At 32.4% G+C, this 24,126-nt stretch overlaps 2 protein-coding genes across 2 annotated transcripts; both read right to left on the bottom strand.

Annotated features, from left to right (window-relative positions):
- Positions 1-11,470: 11,470 nt before the first annotated feature.
- On the bottom strand, positions 11,471-14,091 carry LOC107618555 (uncharacterized). Its single transcript, XM_088499035.1, has 7 exons — positions 14,018-14,091; positions 13,426-13,446; positions 13,185-13,299; positions 12,957-13,097; positions 12,603-12,807; positions 11,940-12,487; positions 11,471-11,840 (listed from the first exon to the last, which is right to left on the bottom strand). Exons 1-6 carry the CDS (start codon positions 14,089-14,091, stop codon positions 12,117-12,119), a joined length of 927 nt encoding a protein of 308 aa, XP_088355161.1. The 3' UTR covers positions 11,471-11,840; positions 11,940-12,116.
- Positions 14,092-15,053: 962 nt separating this feature from the next.
- On the bottom strand, positions 15,054-15,669 carry LOC107618556 (uncharacterized). Its single transcript, XM_088498550.1, is given in 2 exon segments — positions 15,054-15,446; positions 15,531-15,669. A coding segment is annotated over 1 exon segment (165 nt). The 5' UTR covers positions 15,367-15,446; positions 15,531-15,669; the 3' UTR covers positions 15,054-15,201.
- Between the last annotated feature and the right edge of the window lie 8,457 nt (positions 15,670-24,126).

The following is a 24,126-nucleotide window of genomic DNA, read 5'->3' as shown; positions in this document are numbered from 1 at the left end:
CATTTTAATCACTAATCTCCTGACTAAGATTTACAAGATAACCATAACTTGCTTCAAGCCGAAAATCTCCGTGGGATCGACCTTTACTCACGTAAGGTATTACTTGGATGACCCAGTGCACTTGCTAGTTAGTTGTGCGGAGTTGCACAGGTGTGATTGCAATTTCGTACACCACCTATATAAAAATTTCCTCTTTCTATATATTTTTGGAAAACAAAGTTGAAAACTATGGACAAACACTAATCAGTAGCACAGTAACAAAGCTGCACAAAAGAACCCTAGAAGAATTCGATTTTGTTCATGCTCATGGAGCACACACACATTTATGCAAGCATCTCAAGTACAAATGGAAAATTGGAGTAGAAGCTCAAGCTCACCATATCTCAAGGTGCACAGAATCTTCTTTGAATATAGCACTAATCTAATCACATGAAAGGTGACTCGGATTTACTGCATAACAAGCTAAAAATGGGCCAAATAAAATAAAACAGTATATCCCAACCATGGCGATAAATATAATTAAGCAATAATATATAATATAAAAAGAATCTTGAGTAATAATGCTTACCTTGTGCAAAGTAAGAAAGCTTTAAAGGTTTTTTAATTTGTGTTTAAATTGTCTCACAAGACTTATTTAGACAGGAATAGAGTAGAACCTGAAAAACTTCGTACAAGGCTTCAATTTGCTTCCTATACCAGTTGATAAGGAGTCCAATTCTGTTGCAAAACATTATTACTTCTTTTCAATTAACATACTATTGCTTATTAATTTAGCATACTATGTTCTAAAGCTGTTAAGAACTTAAGAAAATTGTTTGATTATTCTACCTAATTATGAATATCATTGGACAGTAAAAGCAAATTTGGATTAAGAAAATATAAACTCATAACAGATGTGATGCATGAAAATAATAACTTTGAAAAAGGAACAACAAAGTCACTTTACATAATGCTCATCACCATAACATAATGAAATAAATGATGATTTTAACTTTTAAGTGCAAGAGATCAAAATGGAAGTTAACTTACACTTGCAGTGTTTAGAGAGTTCATTAAGAAGCCTCTCAGCATCCTCAAAGAAGAGAGTGACAACTTCAACAATAAATTCAGGGTTGCACTCATCTTGAAGTTGTTGAAGCTGATTAAACTGGTCATATAAGAATCTCTTAATTTACAAACATAATAAATAAACACAAAAATCACTCAACTACCCTTAATTTATTATAGCAGATTTGATTAATTAGATTAGTTAAGCAAGTTACTTACCTCTTGAAATAAGGAGGAAGTGTATTGGATAGGACATGTAATGAGCATTATAGCGAGCAACATAAAATTGCCACCTGAGAAATAAAAATTCTGAATAGGATATCAGCTAAAAAATATGACTCAGATTTCATAGTGATACATTACTTAGAATCAAAATAATTTCTGTGGTGTACAGAAACATCCAAGGGCCATTTTTCTGAAAAAAGTGATACCTTATACATAAATTCATGATTCTAAAGCACATATTGTAGCATGATTCTTACCATTTGTTATAAAGTGGTTGATGAGCGGATAATTTATACGCTTTTTGGCATTGTTTTTACATAGTTTTTAGTATGATTTAGTTAGTTTTTAATATATTTTTATTAATTTTTAAATAAAAATCACATTTCTGGATTTTACTATGACTTTGTGTATTTTTCTGTGATTTCAGGTAATTTCTGGCTGAAATTGAGGGACCTGAGCAAAAATCTGATTCTGAGGCTGAAAAAGGACTGCAGATGCTGTTGGATTCTGACCTCCCTGCACTCAAAGTGGATTTTCTGGAGTTACAGAAACCCAAATGGCGCGCTCCCAATTGCGTTGGAACGTAGACATCCAGGGCTTTCCAGCAATATATAATAGTCGATACTTTGCCCAAGTTTAGATGATGCAAACTGGCATTTAACGCCAGCTTTCTGCCCTATTCTGGCGTTAAACGCCAGAAACAAGTTGCAAAGCAGAGTTAAATGCCAGAAACAAGTTACAAACTGGCGTTCAACTCCAAGGAAGACCTCTACACGTGAAAGCTTCAATGCTCAGCCCAAGCACACACCAAGTGGGCCCGGAAGTGGATTTCTGCATCATGATTATGTGACGCTCATCACCATTCTCACCTATGAACGCATGCCTGACAAACACTTCCCTTCTACATGAAAACAAGCTTGAATGCATATCTCTTAGCCTCCTGATCTACGATCAGAGTCTTCGTGGTATAGACTAGAATTATTGGCGGCCATTCTTGAGATCCGAAAAGTCTAAACCTTGTCTGTGGTATTCCGAGTAGGATCTGGGAAGGGATGGCTGTGACGAGTTTCAAACTCGCGAGTGCTGGGCATAGTGACAGACGCAAAAGGATTACTGGACCCTATTCCAGCATGATCGAGAACCGACAGATGATTAGCCATGCGGTGACAGCGCATTTGGACCATTTTCACTGAGAGGACGGGATGTAGCCATTGATAACGGTGATGCCCAACATACAGTTGCCATGGAAAGGAGTATGAATGATTGGATGAAAGCAGTGGGAAAGCAGAGGTTCAGAAGGAACAAAAGCAACTCCATACGCTTATCTGAAATTCTCACCAATGAATTACATAAGTATCTCTATCCTATTTTATATTTTATTTATATTTTAACTATCAATTCACCATAACCGTTTGAATCTGCCTGATTGAGATTTGCAAGATGACCATAGCTTACTTCAAGCCGACAATCTCCGTGGGATCGACCCTTACTCACGTAAGGTTTACTACTTGGACGACCCAGTACACTTGTTGGTTAGTTGTGCGAAGTTGTGAAAAAGAACTAAGATTATGAACGTGCGTATTAAGTTTTTGGCACCGTTACCAAGGAATGAACGATCACGATTTCGTGCACCAAGTTTTTGGCGTCGTTGTCGGGGATTGTTCGAGTTTGGACAACTGACGGTTCATCTTGTTGCTCAGATTAGGTAATTTTATTTTAATTTTAAGCTTTTGATTTTATTATTTTTTTATTTTCGAAAAATTTTCAAAAAAAATATTTTTATAAAATAAATAAATTATTCTATGGCTTCAAGAATGAATTCTAGTGTTTCATGATGATCTGTTGAAGTCTGGCTGGCTGTAAAGCCATGTCTAATCCTTTGGACCGAGGTTTCAACTATCATTAGAGAAGAGCTTCTTTGTCTTTCTCAGCAATTTAGCTTTTGTATGTAATGATCTGCTAAAGCTTGGCTGGCCATTGGCCATGTCTAGTGTTTTGGACCGAAGCTTTCACTGAAAGCTTGGCTGGCTAGTAAGCCATGTCTAATTCCTGGACTGGAGCTTTAGACTAACATTGCATGATTCCTGGAATTCTCATTAAAAATTTTGAAATCCTTATTTTTCTTTTCCAATTAATTTTCGAAATCCAAAAAAAAATTAATAAAATCATAAAAACCAAAATTTGATGTTTCTTGCTTGAGTCTAGTGTCAATTTTTAAGTTTGGTGTCAATTGCATCTTTTTAATTTTTCATTAAAATTTTTGAAAACTAATGCATTTGTTCTTCATGATCTTTAAGTTGTTCTTGATGAATTAATTTGTTTGATCTTTGCATTTTTATGTTTTATGTCTTTTCTTGTTTTTCATATGCAGTTTCAATTTGTTAGTGTCTAAAGTTTGAAAATTTCTGAGTTTGGTGTCTTGCATGTTTTTCTTTTCTTAAAAATTTTCAAAAATAAGTTCTTGGTGTTCATCTTGACATTCAAAGTGTTCTTGGTGTTCATCTTGACATTCAAAGTGTTCTTGCATGCATCTTGTGTTTTAATTCATAATTTTCATGTTTTGAGTCTTTTGGTTATTTTTCTCTTTCTTCATTAAAAATTTAAAAATAAAAAAAAATATCTTTCCCTTATTCTCTCATAAATTTTTGAAAATTTGGTTTGATTTAGTCAAAAAGTTTTTAAATTTAATTGTTTCTTTTGAGTCAAATCAAATTTTCAATTTAAAAATTCTATCTTTTTCAAATCTTTTTCAAAAATTAAATCTTTTTTATTTTTTCTTTCATAATTTCAAAATTTTCAAAATTTATTTTCAAAATCTTTTTCTTATTTCTATTTCATATTTTCGAAATTAATGCTAACAATTAATGTGATTGATTCAAAAATTTTAAGTTTGTTACTTGCCTAGTAAGAAAGGTTCAATCTTTAAATTTTAAAATCATATCTTTTTGTTTCTTGTTAGTCAAGTAATCAACTTTAATTTTCAAAATCAAATCTTTTTCAAAATAAATTTCAATCACATCTTTTTCAAAATCAATTTCAAAATCTTTTCTAACCTCTTATCTTTTCAAAATTGATTTTCAAATCTTTTTCAAATTAATCCTATCTTTTTGTTTGATTCTTATCTTTTTCAAAACTACCTAACTAATTTTCTATCTCTAATTTTCGAAAATCACTAACCTCTTTTTCAAAATTTCTTTTCATTAACTAATTATTATAAATTTTAGTTTTAATTTTATTCCTTTTCGTATTTTCGAATTATAACTAATATTTAAAATAAAAATAAAAATATTTTTATTTTATTTTATTTTATTTTTGAATTCTTCTCCCTCTCATCTGCTTCTATTTATTTATTTATCTACTAACACCCCTCTTTCACTCAAAAATTCAAACCCACTCTTCTCCTCTGTGTTCGAGTTCTTATCTTTTCCTTCTTCTATTCTTCTCTTCTTATACTCATATAAGGAATCTCTATACTGTGACATAGAGAATTTTATATTTTCTTTTTTGTTCTCTTCTTTTTCATATGAGCAAGAACTGAAAGGACTCTGAAGAGGAAGCTAAGGGAAGCTAAAGCACAACTCTCTGGAAAAAATCTGACAGAAATTTTCGAAAAAGAAGGAGACATGGTCGAACCCAACAACAATGCAAGGAAGATGCTTGGTGACTTCACTGCACCAAATTCCAACTTACATGGAAGAAGCATCTCAATCCCTGCCATTGGAGCAAACAATTTTGAGCTAAAGCCTCAATTAGTTTCTCTGATGCAACCGAATTGCAAGTTTCATAGACTTCCATCAGAAGATCCTTTTCAGTTCTTAATTGAATTCTTGCAGATCTGTGATACTGTTAAGACCAATGGGGTTGATCCTGAGGTCTACAGGCTTATGCTTTTCCCGTTTGCTGTAAGAGACAGAGCTAGAATATGGTTGGACTCTCAACCTAAAGATAGCCTGAACTCTTGGGATAAGCTGATCACGGCTTTCTTAGCCAAGTTCTTTCCTCCTCAAAAGCTTAGCAAGCTTAGAGTGGATGTTCAAACCTTCAAATAGAAAGAAGGTGATTCCCTCTATAAAGCTTGGGAGAGATACAAGCAACTGACCAAAAAGTGTCCTTCTGACATGCTTTCAGAATGGACCATCCTGGATATATTCTATGATGGTCTGTCTAAATTATCAAAGATGTCACTGGACCATTCTACAGGTGGATCCATTCACCTAAAGAAAACGCCTGCAGAAGCTCAGGAACTCATTGACATGGTTGCAAATAATCAGTTCATGTACACTTCTGAAAGGAATCCTGTGAGTAATGGGATGCCTCAGAAGAAGGGAGTTCTTGAAATTGATACTCTGAATGCCATATTGGCTCAGAATAAAATATTGACTCAGCAAGTCAATATGATTTCTCAGAGTTTGAATGGATTGCAAAATGCATCCAACAGTACTAAGGAAGCATCTTCTGAAGAAGAAGCCTATGATCCTGAGAACCTTGCAATGGCAGAGGTGAACTACATGGGTGAAGCCTATGGAAACACCTATAATCCCTCATGTAGAAATCATCTAAATTTCTCATGGAAGAATGAACAAAAGCCTCAACAGGACTTTAATAATGGTGGAAGAAACAGGTTTAGCAATAGCAAGTCTTTTCCATCATCCTCTCAGCAACAGACAGAGAATTCTGAGCAGAATCCATCTAGCTTAGCAAATATAGTCTCTGATCTATCTAAGGCCACTCTGAGTTTCATGAATGAAACAAGGTCCTCTATTAGAAATTTGGAGGCACAAGTGGGCCAGCTGAGTAAAAGAGTCACTGAAACTCCTCTTAGTACTCTCCCAAGCAATACAGAAGAGAATCCAAAAAGAGAGTGCAAGGCTATAACCTTATTTGGTGTGGCCAAACCCAGAGAGGAGGAGAAGGACGTGAATCCTAGTGAGGAAGACCTCTTGGGACGTTCACTGACCAATAAAGAGTTTCCCTTTGAGGAACCAAAGAAATCTGAGGCTCATCTAAAGACCATAGAGATTCCATTGAACCTCCTTTTACCATTCATGAGCTCTGATGACTATTCTTCCTCTGAAAAGGATGAAGACATCATTGAAGAGTAGGTTGCTAAATATCTAGGAGCCATCATGAAGTTGAATACCAGTTTATTTGGTAATGAGACTTGGGAGGATGAACCCCCCTTGTTCACCAATGAACTAAGTGCATTGATAAGGCAGACATTGCCTTAGAAGAAACCGGATCCCGAAAAGTTCTTCATACCTTGTACCATACGCACCATGACCTTTAAGAAGGCTCTGTGTGACCTTGGGTCAGGGATAAATCTCATGCCACTCTCTGTAATAGAGAAACTGGAAATCTATGAGGTACAAACTGCAAGAATCTCACTAGAGATGGCAGACAAATCAATGAAACAGGCTTATGGATTAGTAGAGGACTTGTTAGTAAAGGTTGAAGGCCTTTACATCCCTGCTGATTTCATAATCCTAGACACTGGGAAGGATGAGGATGAATCCATCATCCTTGGAAGACCCTTCCTAGCCACAGCAAAAGCTGTGATTGATGTGGACAGAGGAGAGTTGGTCCTTCAACTGAATGAGGACTACCTTGTATTTAAGACTCAAGGTTCTCCTTCTGTAACCATGGAGAGGAAGCATGAAAAGCTTCTCTCACTGCAGAGTCAACCAAAGTCCCCACAGTCAAACTCTAAGTTTGGTGTTGGGAGGCCACAACCAAACTCTAAGTTTGGTGTTGAACCCCCACATTCAAACTCTAAAGTTTGGTGTTGGGAGGTCCCAACAATGCTCTGAACATCTGTGAGGCTCCATGAGAACTCACTGTCAAGCTATTAACATTAAAGAAGCGCTTGTTGGGAGACAACCCAATGTCATTTAATTATATTTATTTATTTTCCATTGCTATTTTATGTTTTCTTTAGGTTGATGATCATGTGAAGTCACAAAAACTACTAAAAAATCAAAAACAGAATGAAAAACAGCATTAAAAATAGCTCACCCTGGAGGAAGAGCTTACTGGCGTTTAAACGCCAGTAAGAAGCATCAAACTGGCGTTTAACGCCAGAAAGAAGCATCAAGCTGGCGTTAAACGCCAGAAACAAGCAGCAAGCTGGCGTTTAAACGCCAGACATGCATTCTAAGGGCATTTGCACGCCTAAATGGAGCAGGGATGCTAAGTCCTTGACCCCTCTGGATCTGTGGACCCCATAGGATCCCCACCTATCCCACCTGTTCTTCTCTCCTATTCACACCTTTTCATAACTCTCTTGCCCAAATACCCTTCACCAATCACCTCCATACCTCTTCCCCAAATACCCTTAACCACTCAAATCTATCCACTCTTCCCCATAAACCCTACCTACCTCCAAAATTCAAATTTTTTTCCCTCCCAAACCCAACCCTAATGGCCGAAACCTACCCTTTTCCCCACCCCTATATAAACCCCTCAACACTACTCTATTTTCACACATTATAACCACCACTTCTCCCCCTTGGCCGAATACACCTTCTCCCTTCATTTCCTCCATTTTCTTCTCCTTCTACTACTTCCTTTCTTCTTTTGCTTGGGGACGAGCAAACCTTTTAAGTTTGGTATGGTAAAAGCATTACTTTTTGTTTTTCCATAACCATCAATGGCAACTAAGGCCAGAGAAACCTCAAGAAAGAGGAAAGAGAAGGCAATTGCTTCCACCTCTAAGTCATAGAAGATGGAGAGATTCATCTCAAAGGTCCATCAAAACCACTTCTATGAAGTTGTGGCCAAGAAAAAGGTGATCCCTGAGATCCCTTTTAAGCTCAGAAAGAGCGAGTATTCGGAGATCCGAAGAGATTAAGAAGAGGATGGAAAGTTCTCTCTAATCCTATTCAACAAGTCGGAATCTTAATGGTTCAAGAGTTCTATGCAAACGCATGGATCACTAGAAACCATGATCAAAGTATGAACCCAAACCCAAAGAACTGGCTTACAATGGTTCGGAGAAAATACTTAAATTTCAGTCCGAAAAATGTAAGGTTGGCGTTCAACTTGCCAATGATGCAAGAAAACGCACGCCCCTACACTAGAAGGGTCAACTTTGATCAAAGGTTGGACCAAGTCCTCACGGACATATGTGTGGAAGGAGCTCAATGAAAAGTTGATTCAAGAGGCAAGCCGATTCAATTGAGAAGACCGGACCTTAAGTCTGTAGCTAGAGGATGGTTGGAGTTCATCCAACGCTCAATTATTCCTACTAGCAACCGGTCTGAAGTTACTGTAGACCGGTCCATCATGATCCATAGTATCATGATTGGGGAGGAAGTGAAAGTTCATGAGATTATACCTCAAGAATTCTACAAGGTGGCTGACAAGTCCTCCACTTTGGCAAGGTTAGCCTTTCGTCACCTCATTTTCACCTCTGCAATTCAGCTGAAATTGACATAGAGGAAGACATCTTCATTGATGAGGATAAGCCCATCACTAAAAAAAAGATGGAGCAAACAAGAGATCATCGATCTCAACAAGAGCATGAGAAAATTCCTCACCATGAAATCCCTGAGATGCCTCAAGGGATGCACTTCCCTCCACAAAACTATTGGGAGCAAATCAACACTTCCCTAGGAGATTAAGTTCTAACATTGGACAACTAAGGATGGAGCACCAAGAGCACTCCATCATTCTCCATGAGATTAGAGAAGATCAAAGAGCTATGAGGGAGGAGCAAAAAAGGCAAGGAAGAGACATAGAGGAGCTCAAGAATACCATTTGTTCTTCAAGAAGAGGAAGACGCCACCCTCACTAAGGTGGACCCGTTCCTTAATCTCCTTGTTCTTATTTTCCTGTTTTTCGGTTTTTGAGCCTTAGGTTTTATTTATGTTTGTGTCTCTACTATATGATCATTAGTGTTTAAGTGTCCATGTCTTAAAGTTATGAATGTCCTATGAATCCATCACCCCTTTTAAATGAAAAATATTTTAATTACAAAAGAACAAGAAGTACATGATTTCGAATTCATCTTTGAAATTAGTTTAATTATTTTGATGTGGTGACAATGCTTTTTGTTTTCTAAATGAATGCTTAAACAGTGCATATGTCTTTTGAATTTGTTGTTTATGAATGTTAAAATTGTTGGCTCTTGAAAGAATGATGAAAAAGGAGAAATGTTATTTGATGATCTGAAAAATCATAAAAATGATTCTTGAAGCAAAAAAAAGCAGTGAATAGAGAAAAGCTTGCGAAAAAAAAGAGAAAAAAAAAGAAGACGAAAAAAATATAATAATAAAGAAAAAGAAAAAGCAAGCAGAAAAAGCCAATAGCCCTTAAAACCAAAAGGCAAGGGTAATAAAAAGGATCCAAGGCTTTGAGCATCAATAGATAGGAGGGCCCAAAAGGAATAAAATCCTGGCCTAAGCGGCTAAACCAGGCTGTCCCTAACCATGTGCTTGTGGCGTGAAGGTGTCAAGTGAAAACCTGAGACTGAGTGGTTAAAGTCGAGGTCCAAAGCAAAAAGAATAGTGTGCTTAAGAACCCTGGACACCTCTAATTGGGGACTCCAGCAAAGCTAAGTCACAATCTGAAAAGGTTCACCCAGTTATGTGTCTGTGGCATCTATGTATCCGGTAGTAATACTGGAAAATAAAGTGCTTAAGGCCACGGCCAAGACTCATAAAGTAGCTGTGTTCAAGAATCAACATACTGAACTAGGAGAATCAATAACACTATCTGAATTCTGAGTTCCTATAGATACCAATCATTCTGAACTTCAAGGGATAAAGTGAGATGCCAAAACAGTTCAGAGGCAAAAAGCTACTAGTCTCACTCATCTAATTGGAGCTAAGTTTCATTGATATTTAGAATTTATAGTATATTTTCTTCTTTTTATCCTATTTGATTTTCAATTTCTTGGGGACAAGCAACAATTTAAGTTTGGTGTTGTGATGAGCGGATAATTTATACGCTTTTTGGCATTGTTTTTACATAGTTTTTAGTATGATTTAGTTAGTTTTTAATATCTTTTTATTAGTTTTTAAATAAAAATTACATTTCTGGACTTTACTATGAGTTTGTGTATTTTTCTGTGATTTCAGGTAATTTCTGGCTGAAATTGAGGGACCTGAGCAAAAATCTGATTCTGAGGCTAAAAAAGGACTACAGATGCTATTGGATTCTGACCTCCCTGCACTCAAAGTGGATTTTCTGGAGCTACAGAAACCCAAATGACGCGCTCTCAATTGCGTTGGAAAGTAAACATCCAGGACTTTCCAGAAATATATAATAGTCCATACTTTGCCCAAGTTTAGATGACGCAAACTGGCGTTTAATGCCAGCTTTCTGCCCTATTCTGGCGTTAAACGCCAGAAACAAGTTGCAAAGCAGAGTTAAACGCCAGAAACAAGTTACAAACTGGCGTTCAACTCCAAGGAAGACCTATGCACGTGAAAGCTTCAATGCTCACCCCAAGCACACACCAAGTGGGCCCAGAAGTGGATTTCTGCATCATTTACTCATTTCTGTAAACCCTAGTAACTAGTTTAGTATAAATAGGATTTTTTACTATTGTATTGACTTCTCTGAATAGTCTTTGAATAATTTTATGCTCTGAGATCATGTTTAGGGGGCTGGCCATTCGGCCATGCCTAGATCACTTTCACTTATATATTTTTAACGGTAGAGTTTCTACACACCATAGATTAAGGTATGGAGCTCTGCTGTTCCTCATGAATTAATGCAAAGTACTATTGTTTTTTTATTCAACTCAAGCCTATTTCTTCTCTAAGATATTCATTCATACACAAGAACATGATGACTGTGATGATTATGTGACGCTCATCACCATTCTCCCCTATGAACGCGTGCCTGACAAACACTTCCATTCTATATGAAAACAAGCTTGAATGCATATTTCTTAGCCTTCTGATCTACAATCAGAGTCTTCATGGTATAGGCTAGAATTATTGGCGGCCATTCTTGAGATCCGGAAAGTCTAAACCTTATCTGTGGTATTCCGAGTAGGATCTGGGAAGGAATGGCTGTGATGAGCTTCAAACTCGTGAGTGCTGGGCGTAGTGACAGACGCAAAAGGATCACTGGACCCTATTCCAGCATGATCGAGAACCGACAGATGATTAGCCATACGGTGATGCCCAACATACAGCTTACCATGGAAAGGAATATGAATGATTGGATGAAAACAGTAGAAAAGCAGAAGTTCAGAAGGAACAAAAGCAACTCCATACACTTATCTAAAATTCTCACCAATGAATTACATAAGTATCTCTATCCTATTTTATATTTTACTTATATTTTAACTATCAATTCACCATAACCATTTGAATCCGCCCGACTGAGATTTGCAAGATGACCATAGCTTGCTTCAAGCCGACAATCTCCGTGGGATCGACCCTTACTCACATAAGGTTTATTACTTGGACGACCCAGTGCACTTGCTGGTTAGTTGTGCGAAGTTGTGAAAAAGAACTAAGATAATGAACGTACGTATTAAGTTTTTGGCGCCGTTACCAAGGAATGAACAATCACAATTTCGTGCACCAGTGGTGTCTCCCATAAAAGGCATAAACCTGTAACAAAAAAGAATTCATCAAAATCCACATGTTGAAATGGCCTTTGGTGTTAAAAATCACAATGCTAAGAACTTTGGTTGTTCTTATGGAACTCACAAACATCAACAGGCCCATCTACATAGCCTTGAGCTAGCAATGAATGAAACGGAGTTCCCTCCGGCCCTTCGCGATACATAACATGGAACTATTCATTATCCTGGAGTAACCCACGGAATCTACATTAGCAAGTATTAAATTACTAAAGACAAACCAATGTGTTAAGGTTATCTTGTATTAATTTTGCTCTCTTGTATTAATTTTTTCGTTGTTCATCCCAGAACTGCCTCTATGGAAGGTGGTATACGCAAAAGCTGTAGAAAGGTTTTTGTCATCATTAAAAGAATATTCTTGAGGTATTTCATCTCTTAGCTGGCTTCTAGGAGAACTATGTGATTCACTTGAACGCTGCCTTGCTACATTTTCATGACTTGAAAGTTCCGCAGCTGCTCTTGCAGCCATGCTTGCACGCTCCGCAGATTCTGCTGCTGCCTGTGCAGCAGAGGCAGCATCCTTAAATTCCATATTCCAATTCTGCTTTACAGTAGGAAAAGCACTACTGTTTTCAGAATATGAATCTCTATAATGCATTTCTTGATTTCCAGTTCCTATCAGAAAGCACAACAAATATTTAGGTAATAGACAAAATACAAGGCCTGAAATATACCCACAGTTATTGCCTTAAACATATACTTGAAGGCATAATTTTGGGATCAGACATGCCTGATGGTCTTGACTGATTTCCAGTGTCCTTTCTAGTAGCATCACTTGTATTCTGTGCATCCGAACCTGTTGGTCTATCATACACTGGTTTAAATTGTGAGGAAGCCTGTTCGTTAGGAGGACCCTTTTCATCACGAACAGCTGCTGGAACATGGACTTGAGAAGGTTCTGCATAAGTTGCCTTCTCAAAAGTTTTTGGCCCAGCCTTAACATATAAATAATAGTAAAAGAAAAGTCAATAACAACCTTTACTCCATTTGGTGGAGTTAGCTAAAATAATTAAATACTGTCAAAACAATAAAATATAACAAACTCAAATTTTATATAATAAATTAAAGAAAATAAATAGCATACCAACAAGTCTTGAGAAGGCTTTATATCATTTTCTCCAAATGACTTGGGTTCCCATTTGATATTATGTTCTTCATTAATTGCAGATAATATTTTTATTTTGGTTGGACCATCGGGTGCTTTGGCAGACAATTTCTCAACCAACTGAAACAAAACCATTTTATTAGAGGGATAAAAAAAAGGCTGAGAAAATTTGATCCTATCAAACTTCGGACAGGTAGAAAAACTTGCCAAGCGATTTACACCATAGTCAGGGCGTAATTCAACAGCTGCCGATGCAAATTCTTTCCCATACTTCACTGTAAGATGCTTCCGCACATCTACAAGCTCAGGTAAGTCTGCACATCTTGGACATGCAAATATTACACTTGAAATTTCTTCCTTTAAATCGATGGGACAGTTTTTGGAAAAGAAGAAAAAACAAATCAACACCAAAAGTTTTGCAAATCGTACCAAATATTACTAAACGAACCTTAAATGCGACACTAGAATGCTGCATAATTAGTTGAACATGATTTTTTATCCAAGGGCCTCTGCTAGTATATGAAAGCAACATTGTTGTCAAAAAGGTTATAATTTGTGCAATGGCATAATATTAATATCTTTTAATATATAATGATAAAAGATCATTGATAATAGGACTGAGATAGTTAGAACACATTTTGGCCCAAGGGTTTACCTTATACTAGGATACCATAACCTCTTGTTTACTTAATTGCATTTACTAATCTTTATTCGAATAATTTCCTACATCTACAATTGGAGCTTAGCTTGACTAGAACCACCTAAACAATCATCTATTACTCTTTAGCACATAATAGAATTAGATTCTCCTATTTCTGATCACTATTTTTCTTGAAAAAGCATAACAAAATAATGATACAGGAAAACTTTATCATATTTCCCAGATGAAGAATGATATGAAGTCCTTGGAAGATCAACTAGAATAGATATATTAAGTGACATGGCCTTAATGATGTAGACTTTCCCGCATTAAATAAATGAAAAACTTAGAAATTTAGATAAAGTATAACAGAAAATATTATTTTAGAGGTTTCAAATACTTTAGTGACTCGATCATTGGCAAGCGTGCAGCAATAAGTTCACAGTATATCTCAATAAGATCATATGATGCCATTGTCTTCTCTTCCCTGACAACATGTTCAACCTAAGCACAAAACAAAAGACACATCAAGGAAAGCAAAAGATAGAAAATAAAAAGGTAAAATTTCCTGAATTATATCACGCTACATTTCTGTTGTATCAGCATGTATAGCCTCCAGTAATTTCAGCAAACAGGTAATGTGGAAGGATCAAATATCATTAACAAGAAAGGACAAGACTCCATGATCAGTTTTACTGTTATCCAGTGATTCTTTTTCTAGTACATATAGAAGTAACATTTTATTTGAACTGATCACTTAATAAACTTTTGAATCTGATGCTTTGATTCTGTTTCAGAGCAACTAAACTGTGAAATGCAAGTCTCAGTTTATGTATGTATATATATAGCTAGCAATAGTAGGCTACATGTTCAAAGAACACTAAATGGATTAAGGAGCTTGCTGCTGTAACAACATTTCAGCTCTGTTTCGTTCATAATTCATAAGTAGTGAATCCAATATCTCAATACCATTATCTCCATCTCTCCCCTTATTTACTTTAATCTAAATAAATTTCTTCTTTTTATCAAACTAGAAAAAATCCTAACTGTGCTATCTTACACCAAATTTAACAAATAGAGAAAAACAACAGCAGCAACAACAATAGTAAAAAATAAAAAAGATTATCATTTATCATAATCAATTGATAGAGAAACAAAAGAGAAGTTTCTACACACTCCCCGCGCCTACTCACTACTACTGAGTCCAAACACAACTCCCCTTACATTGTCCGAGTCACGACTCACTCACCATGAACCAAAAGCTTGAAACATGCCACTCAATTCAAACAACCGGAGAATCAAAATCTGCATATATCATTTAACACTAATCTAAAACTAATCTTGAATTAACAACACTCTGTCCTTCGTTGCTAAAGTAATCTGGAATTCAAAAAACGGGCTAAAACATAAAATCTGAGAGAAATCAACAGAAGCAGAGTATACATAAAAGAATTTACAGAAGCTCGGCAATGAAAGTACACATGTACCGAGAATCTCCATCACTAAAAAAAATTAACCTAAAAACAGAATAGAGAGAGAAAAGAGAAAAACGGAAGAAGCAGAGGCAGGAAAGAGGGAACTGAATCAGTGAACCGTCCTTGGGTGAGAGGAAGTGAATGGAAGACTATGGAGGATAAGGAAGCGAACCCACTGGGGAACAGGAGCTGAATGGAACACCTACTCCACGACACGAGCCAGCAACGCCGTATACTCCTCCAGCACCTCAGCGACGATCGCCACCAGTATCATCTCTCTAAATTCGGGCCGAGTCGATTTCGAATCCAGAATATTCAAAGATATTAAAATCACGCTCGCGTCTCGTCTCCTCTCTTGTGTCACGATTTAAAAAAGAAAAAAGAAAAACCTAAGAAACAGAGGTAACGGCAACGTAAACGGAAACGGCAATAGCTTACCTCAAACGGCGGAGGAGGTGTTGTCGGCAACACAATGCACCTTGAGAGAGCACCTTCCGGCGGGAACGGGAAGAGATAGCGGAAGGGGAATGGAGAGGCACTCGTCGATGTGGAGGTTGCGGAGATTGAAAAGTGGGAGGGGAGGAGGTGGAGGAAGATGTCAGAGGAGGCGGAGGCGCCGACTTGGAGGGTGGAGATGACCTAAGGCGGCGATGGCAGCGACGGCGGTGACGACGGTGACAGTTAGGGTTTCGGCGATGTGATCTCCCTTTTCTCTTTGAATCTGTTTCTCGCCCTCACTCCCTTTGATTCGGTAGTGAACTTAGTGAAACACTGGAACTTATTATTAAGAAAAAATTATTTTAGTAAAATAATACTGGCTATAGTAGTATGCCACTAAAAATTTTTCACCTAAAACTAATTTTTCTTTTATGTATAGTAGTAACAATAATCATGGCTATTATAATATATAATATTAATGGCAAATATATAATAGCCACAAAAATATAATTTAAATTAAAGAACTAGTGGCCATTATATTATTGCTGCTAAAAGTTTGTCGCTAAAATTAAGTATTCTTGTAGTGCACGGCTACCAGTAGCTGTTTACATTATACCCTAATCTGTTCCTGTCAGTAGCGATTTCTATGGATTCATGAAAAAAAATAGAATTACGTCTTCCTTTACCAAAATGTGTAATCAAGTAATTTTGTTGCCCATTTTATTTATTTAAAAAAATTGTCCTAAAAGTTGGGCATTTATAATTTTCAACCTCTTATGAATATATATAAAAAATCACAGTACATTTTATATTTTGAAATATCTGTATAAAGTGAATTAACTTAAATAGCGTGTAATAAAAAATTGACAGTAAAATTGTCTCAAATTTTTTTAAAAGATTTTATTGTTATTTTGCGATTTTAATTCATTTATTTTTATATATAAACATTAATATTTATCAACTTTGTAAATTTTTTATATGAAAGTTGTGAAGCATTTTAGGTAATTATTTTGTAAAAAAGGATAATTTAAATTCAAATAATAATATTTATTAAAATATATTGCACTTTCATTAAAAAGTTATCAATTAAACATGTATTATCTACCTTAAATTAAAAGTCACTAAAAAAATATTTCAAAAAGTAATAGAAAATAAATTTCTTTTACTGGACTAATAATCTTATATTTATTATCATCTAAATATGAATATAGTGTCCATTTATGAAATATTAATAAATATTATTCACGTCCAGTAAAAAGTATGTCCAATTAATATTATCAAATAAAATATAACTACATTATTTTATCAGTAAATTAGAGCACTTTTTTTTAATTAGATGCAATTTTAAATTTGTAATAACTAGAGTACTTTTTTTTAATTTTTAAGTTATCAATAGTTGACACATTTACATAATTGTCTATTAATATATAAAGAAAATAATTTTAATGGTTAATTTTAATTATACTAATAGTAATTTTATTTACTTATTTTCTTATATATTTAGTTAAAATGTATTTTTAAAGTTACTAAAATAAAAAAAAGTATAAAAAAAGATGTAAATTAATGTTAACTAAAGTATTAAAAAACACTATTAAAAAAATTTTATATATTGACTTTTTTTAATCAGATTGAAGATTAATATAACATAAAAAAATTAATTAATTAATTAATTTATATATTAAATAAATTAATTCTTCTCACAAATATGCATTAATTTTTTTTGTAAACAAATAATTTATTTATCTACTTAATCTACTAAAATTGGATTTTTTTCCAACTAATGAAAGTGAGGTGTCGATCTCTCGTGACTCCGTTTTTCCTCCAAAATGAACTTTTCTATTCTCTATTCTAAATTATTTTATAAAAATATCTTTATTATAATTAATATTTAATGAATAATACATAACCATACTAATTTAGAAACATATCTTTATTATAATTATATCAAATCAATATTTAATGCATTATTAAACTACTTATCAATTATTAATTAAAAATACTTTTAATCATTTTAATAAGGGATAAGTACGATTTTGGTCCCTAACGTTAAGGGTCAGAATCGAACTCGTCCCTCTTGTAATTTTGGATTTAAAATCGTCCTTAACGTGTTTTTTTATATTAAAATTGTCCTTTTTTAAAAAAATTTTAATTTTATTCCAAAAATACCCCTTATTTTAATAATAAAAAAAATTACAAAATAAAAAAAAATTAAAAGAACACGTTTGGGGGGGAGAGGAAACGCGTTTTTGGGGAGTGGGGGGCTGAAAGGAAATGCGAAGGGGGGAGGGGAGGGAGAGGGGAAAGGGGAAGGGGGGAGAGGGGACGGCGCCGGCGAAGCTTGGAGCTGCCGTCGCCGTCGCCGGAAGAAAGAAGAAAGGAGAGGGGTTGCGACGGGAGAGAAGAGAAGAGGGGAAAGAGAGAGGGAGCGCCGGGAAGAGGGGGAGGAGGAGGGTGAAGGGAAAAGGGGGAAGGGGACGGTGAGCCACTGCCATTGGAGATCGCGAGCCTCACCGCCTCATGCCTCGCCGCCTCCGCCTCATGCCTCTGCCTCGCCGCCTCTGTCTCTGCCTCGCCGCCTCTGCCTCGCCGCCTCGCCGCCTCTGCTTTTGCTTCTGCTTTTTGTTTTCTGCTTCTGGTGTTATTTGATTTTGTTAAATTTGTGTTTAAATTTTGTTAAATTTGTGCTTCTGGTGTTGTTGATTTTCTGTTTATGTTTCTCTGTGTGGAGGTGGAGATAGAGGTGAGGGGTGGGGGTGGTGGAAGGGAAGACGGGGAGGAGGAGGGGGAAGCAGGGAGGCAGTGAAGGGAAGGGGGAAGCAGGGGAGGCAGTGAGGGGGAGGGGACACGGGGTGGGGGGAAGGGGGAGGGTGGAAGGGGGAGGCAGTGAGGGTGAGGGGACACGGGGTGAGGGTGAGGGTGAGGGTGAGGGTGGGGGTGGGGGGAAGGGGAAGGCGGGGAGGGGGAGGGGGAGGCGGAGGGGGACGGCGGCAGCGTTGGTGGTGGTGGTGGTGTTGGTGGTGGTGATGGTGATGATGATGTTGATAATGGTAGTGGAGTGGCAGTTGGTGGTGGTGGTGGTGAAGGAGGTAATTATGTTGGTAGTGGTGAGGGTATTTTTGTCCAAAAAAAATTAAAAGGACGATTTTAATATAAAAAAACACGTTAAGGACGATTTTAAATCCAAAATTACAAGAGGGACGATTTCGATTCTGACCCTTAACGTCAGGGACCAAAATCGTACTTATCCCTTTTAATAATAATAATAATAATAATAGTAATAATAATAATAATAGTAATAATAATAATAATATATGATAATGATAATTACCCGTGATATCATTTATTAAAAAAAAATATAACATAAAAAAATTATTTATTTAAAATATCATTTATTGTGTATAATTCATAAAAAAATATATTTCACTTTTATTATTGATTAGAAGATAACCTATTTATATTTTGATTAATTTCATTTATTATTATTATTATTATTATTATTATTATTATTATTATTATTATTATTATTAATTTACAGAAAGATAAATTAACAACCATATTATTATTTATCAATATATTAATATTGATAATGATTACATAAAAATTATTTAATATTTAATATTTTTATATTATTTATTTTTTATATATTTTGATATATTTATAAATATTTTTTATTATTTTTATATGCTATATGTTCACCTCCACTATTTAAAATTTTTGGATCTGTCACTACTTTTGAGCGTGTTTCTTAATTTATTTTTTATAATTCATTGAATACAATTTATTACAGTAAATTAATTATATCAACTAATTTATTTGATTAGATATTTAAATATCATACGATTTATTATAATTCATATCAATCAAATAATTGTAATTTATTATATCAATTATTTTAATTCATTAATTTATAAGGTACATAATAGCATAGATGATTTGTTACTTATAATGATTAAATACAATAAATACAGATTAATTTAGTTAAAAAAATCATTGTCTTATATGATTTTCTATTTATTTTTTTAATTTATTAAATTCAATTAATTATAATAAATTAATTATATCAACTAATTAATTTAATCAATTATTTCCTAATTTATTTTTTGGAATTTAATAAATCAAATAAAATCAATTATACTAATTATTTGTATTAATTAACTGATTTGATTAATTCTTAAAAATATTTTTATTTAATTTATTTTATTTATTTAAATACATGAATTATAACTGATTAGTTATTTAATTTAATTACGATAAATATCAAATTCTATTCCGAATATAAAAATATAAAATTTTATTCCTTTCATTTTTATTTTACCACTATAAAAGACCATATATGCTAGAAGAAAATATCATTCATTTACCAATTATTCTTTCATTAGGTAGCTTTTACAACATTTCTTTTTCTTCCTATGAGGCGTCATCGCAAGAAGTCAACTATCGTGGACACAAACCACCACACACTCTTCAACTTCCGTGCTCATCATTCAGAGAAATATATGATATGTTATCCATGAAGCATTTATAGACCATGGTGTTATCATGTATGCATAAATAAAAAAAAATTTCGTAATTAAGCTTAAGTCATTTACCTGTTTGTGTGGTATATTATAGTGTGAAATTACTTTTAATTTGTGTTGTGCAATGATATTATGGTTTAATTTAAGCTTTTGTTTTAGAAATGTGTTATGATTTTATCTCATCATTTTCTCTTAGATATCAAGTTGATGTATTTTTATTTATTATTATTGAAACGAATGTGATATAAAATTTGAAAAAAAAATAAAACTCTCACACTTAATTTATTTTATTGTAGTCTTTTATTTCTTCTATTTCTTTTTATTTTTTCTTATTCATTTTTTTTAAATATCATACAATTTATTATAATTTATATCAATTAATTAATTATAATTCATTATATTAGTTAGTTTAATTCATTAATTTATAATATGCATGATAAAATAGATTATTTGTTACTTATACGTTTATTCTTCTAAAATCTAAATCTGAATAATTATATTTTTAATTTTAGTTATGAACAAAATATTATTAATACTAAATGATAATTAACCACTCATACTTTCTTTTTACCGAAGATATGGAGACTCGAATCCGCAACCTCTTAATTGAGTATGAGGAGACTATGCCATTTGAGCTATTGCTTCTTGGCAACCACTCATACTTTTAATCAAAGTATTTAGATGATTTTTATATTTATTAATATTAATTGTTGATTATTTTTCGTCAATAAATTGTATTATAATTTTATGTTAGTTAATAATTGATTAATGATTAATATTCATGAAGTTATATTATTCTAAATTTTATATTTTACAAATATTTTATTTAAATGTATTTTAAGCATAAAAATGTATTAGCTTTAATAATATCATACTTTTACTTTTTTTAATTATTCTAAATGAATATCTTATCAAATATTAATTAAAGCCATCCTTCCATTTACTTTTACTAATTTATTATCTAACTATCATATAAAATTAAAATCGTATTAATGAATTTAATATTAAAGTTAATTTGGTTTTTTTATTTAGAGTGTTTTTCAACTTTTTAGTCTAATCAACAAAAACTATTCAATTATAAATAGTCACTTCTATCTTATTTTATATTTTTATATTTACTTCAATCCATCTAAGCTATATAATAATTATTTTAATTTTTATATTTTATAATGTAATACATACATTAATAGTAAAATAACATAGTAAATTTTCATGTTTTAATATTAAATATAAAATTAATACGTACAAAAATTTTTAAACTTTTAAATCAATACGAATCATTGTAAATAATACTTATTTATGGTATAAACAAAGAAATACATAATCTTAAGTTTAGCATATAAAAAATTAGGAATATGTTATATGTACAAATGTAATTGCATAGTATTATTTTTTTTAATGGTGTAGACCAACAACTCTAATTTTATTTCACGGTCAATTTAAAAAAAAAGTCGTAATTTTAAAAGTAGTAAAAAAAAATAACAAAATTAATAAAAAATAGTTAACTTATATTATTCTATTAATTTATTTAATATATTAAATTATTTTTATTTATATTAAGATTAATTTTAAATATTTTAAAATAAAAAGTATAATTAATTATAATTTGCATCTTAAATTATGTTGAGTACATGATATTCTATTGTGCTGCTAAAAGTAAAAATGAGATAACAAATATAATTTTATCTCTTAATTCAGTATATTTATTTATATTTTATACTTTTTTTACGATTAATTTTGTACGGTGTTGGTATATTAAATAAAAGTACCTGTTATAATAATAAAAAATAAAATAAAATTTCAATCAATAATTTTATATTCTTTACTTTTTTTTTTCAATTTTATCTTAGATTTTAATTTATTACTAGAAAGTAGTAAAATTCTATTGATATTGAAATAAAGTTGCAAAAAGGTTCATAGGGTAGAATAAGTAAAATAATGTGATACCCACGTTACAACATCTAAATGAAACAACCTAAGATCTAAAATGTTTATCTTTCTCTTTCTCGCCGTCTATTATATTATCGATTCTATTATATAAAAATCGATTTTTTACATTTAATGATAGAGTCAACGTAGCATGTTTTTGAGAGTGTTTCTTAATTTATTTTGTTTAACTCATTAAATATAATTCATTATAATACATTAATTATATCAACTAATTGATTTGATTAGATATTTAAGTATCACACAATTTAAAATTATGTATATTGATTTGATTTTTATGATATATAAATTTAAGGAATAAATTAAAATAATATAACTTATTACTTATTTAATTTGAATACAACAAATACAAAATTAATTTAGTCAAAAGTTTATTATTTTCTAATCTTCTATATATAAAAATGACAAAACAAAATTGTAAAAATAATCTTTTTATCGTTTTTGCTATTTTAATTTTATTTTCTTAGCTTTTTTATGTGTAATTTTATTTTACATTAACTTTGTGTATTTAATAACAAAATATACTCATATTAATTCTATTATATAATAATATATTTTTCTCCTATGTTAATAAAAGAATTTCAATAGTTATCAACTACATCTAATAGAATGACTGAGAAGTGAGAACTACGACAAGTTAAACCCAGATTCAAATTGCTGAAACGAAGGAAAGAAAACAGTGGATATATGATTAGAGAAAAATATATAATAACGAGAAATATATTAAAACTGGATTTTTCCTCCAACTAATAAAAGTGAGGTGTCAATTTCTCATGAATTCATTTTTTCTCTAAAATGAAATCACTATTTTCTCTTCAAAATTTATTTTAGAAAAATATCTTTATTATAATTATATTACAATTAACATTTAATGAAAAATGCATGATTATACTAATTTAGAAAAATATCTTTATTATAATTAAATAAAATCAATATTTAATACATTATCAACTAATAAAAGTGAAGTATCAATTCCTCATGAATTCATTTTCTCTCCAAAATGAAAGCACTATTCTCTCTTCTAAATTTATTTTAGAAAAATATCTTTATTATAATTATATTACAATATTACAATTATATTACAAGTAGCATTTAATGAATAATGCATAATTATAGTAATTTAGAAAAATAAAATAAAGTCCAGTAATTTATCTTTCGACTACACACGTATGTAGAATAACTTTTAAGAAGGAGTCACGTATAGTAAATAAGGTCGATGATTATAAAACTGTATACTAACATTGATATAATATTATTTCAAGTATATGTTTTGCAGGTATCAAAGAAAAGTGTTGAGTTATTTTTTAGTGGGTTTAAATTATTTATTGTTTATTAGAGAATTTTGTGTATTAGAATTCTTTAATAATTTATTATTTATTTTGAGCTGATTTTGATATGTTCTTACTTGACAATAAAACAACATATAACAAATTGTTGGTGGGTCTAAGTATTACTAAGTTATTTATGGTCACATTGAGTATATATGTTTGATTTATTGAAAAAAGTAAATTACTAAAACTAATTAATAACTATTTTAGAGTTAATACATTTAATACTAGATTAAGAAAAAATAAACAATACATAATATATTATATTTTTATTAATCAAATTATTATAATTCAAATTAATTTTAACAAAAAAATTTAAAATTATAATTTTAATCTTATCACATACATGACATGGGCTATTACACTTGTAAATATAATAAAACAGATTATATATATGATTCGAGTGCGGGTTCTACACTAGTTTCTTTAATAAAGAAATCGATCCGATTTCTTCACCCTATGATTTAAAAAAGAGTTGCCTTACAATTGTGTCTAACACCACCAACTTCTATAATCATGCACAACACACACAATTTACATATCTAAAAAAATAGTCAATATCTACATATATTAAAAAAAAAGGAAAAAGAAGAAAAAAACGAAAGAGGAATGCTAGGGACCAGTAATTTTTGGGATTTATAGTCATTAATAAAGCTTTTAATAGTGTAAGATTAATATGAGATTTCATCTAATGACTCACTTTTTTTTAATAGTTACATGCTGGCCAGAATTTGATAAAATTGCTGACCCTAGACTTTTCCAAATCGAAAGGTATATATTAAAAGTTAAAAGTTATGCGCCCGT

This window comes from Arachis ipaensis, chromosome B9, assembly GCF_059453495.1.
Source record: "Arachis ipaensis isolate K30076 ecotype BB chromosome B9, ASM5945349v1, whole genome shotgun sequence".
Taxonomy (NCBI): Eukaryota; Viridiplantae; Streptophyta; class Magnoliopsida; order Fabales; family Fabaceae; genus Arachis; species Arachis ipaensis.
This window is presented reverse-complemented; position numbering and strand designations above follow the sequence as displayed.

Bases quoted from the DNA above. Each gene is read 5' to 3' on its own strand.
- LOC107618555 (XM_088499035.1), bottom strand. From the start codon at position 14,091: ATGGCATCATATGATCTTATTGAGATATACTGTGAACTTATTGCTGCA. The intron at 13,300-13,425 runs GTTCGTTTAGTA...TGCATGTCCAAG, and splicing joins ATTCTAGTGTCGCATTTAAG to ATGTGCAGACTTACCTGAGC. The intron at 12,808-12,956 runs GTATGCTATTTA...TTATATGTTAAG, and splicing joins AGCCTTCTCAAGACTTGTTG to GCTGGGCCAAAAACTTTTGA.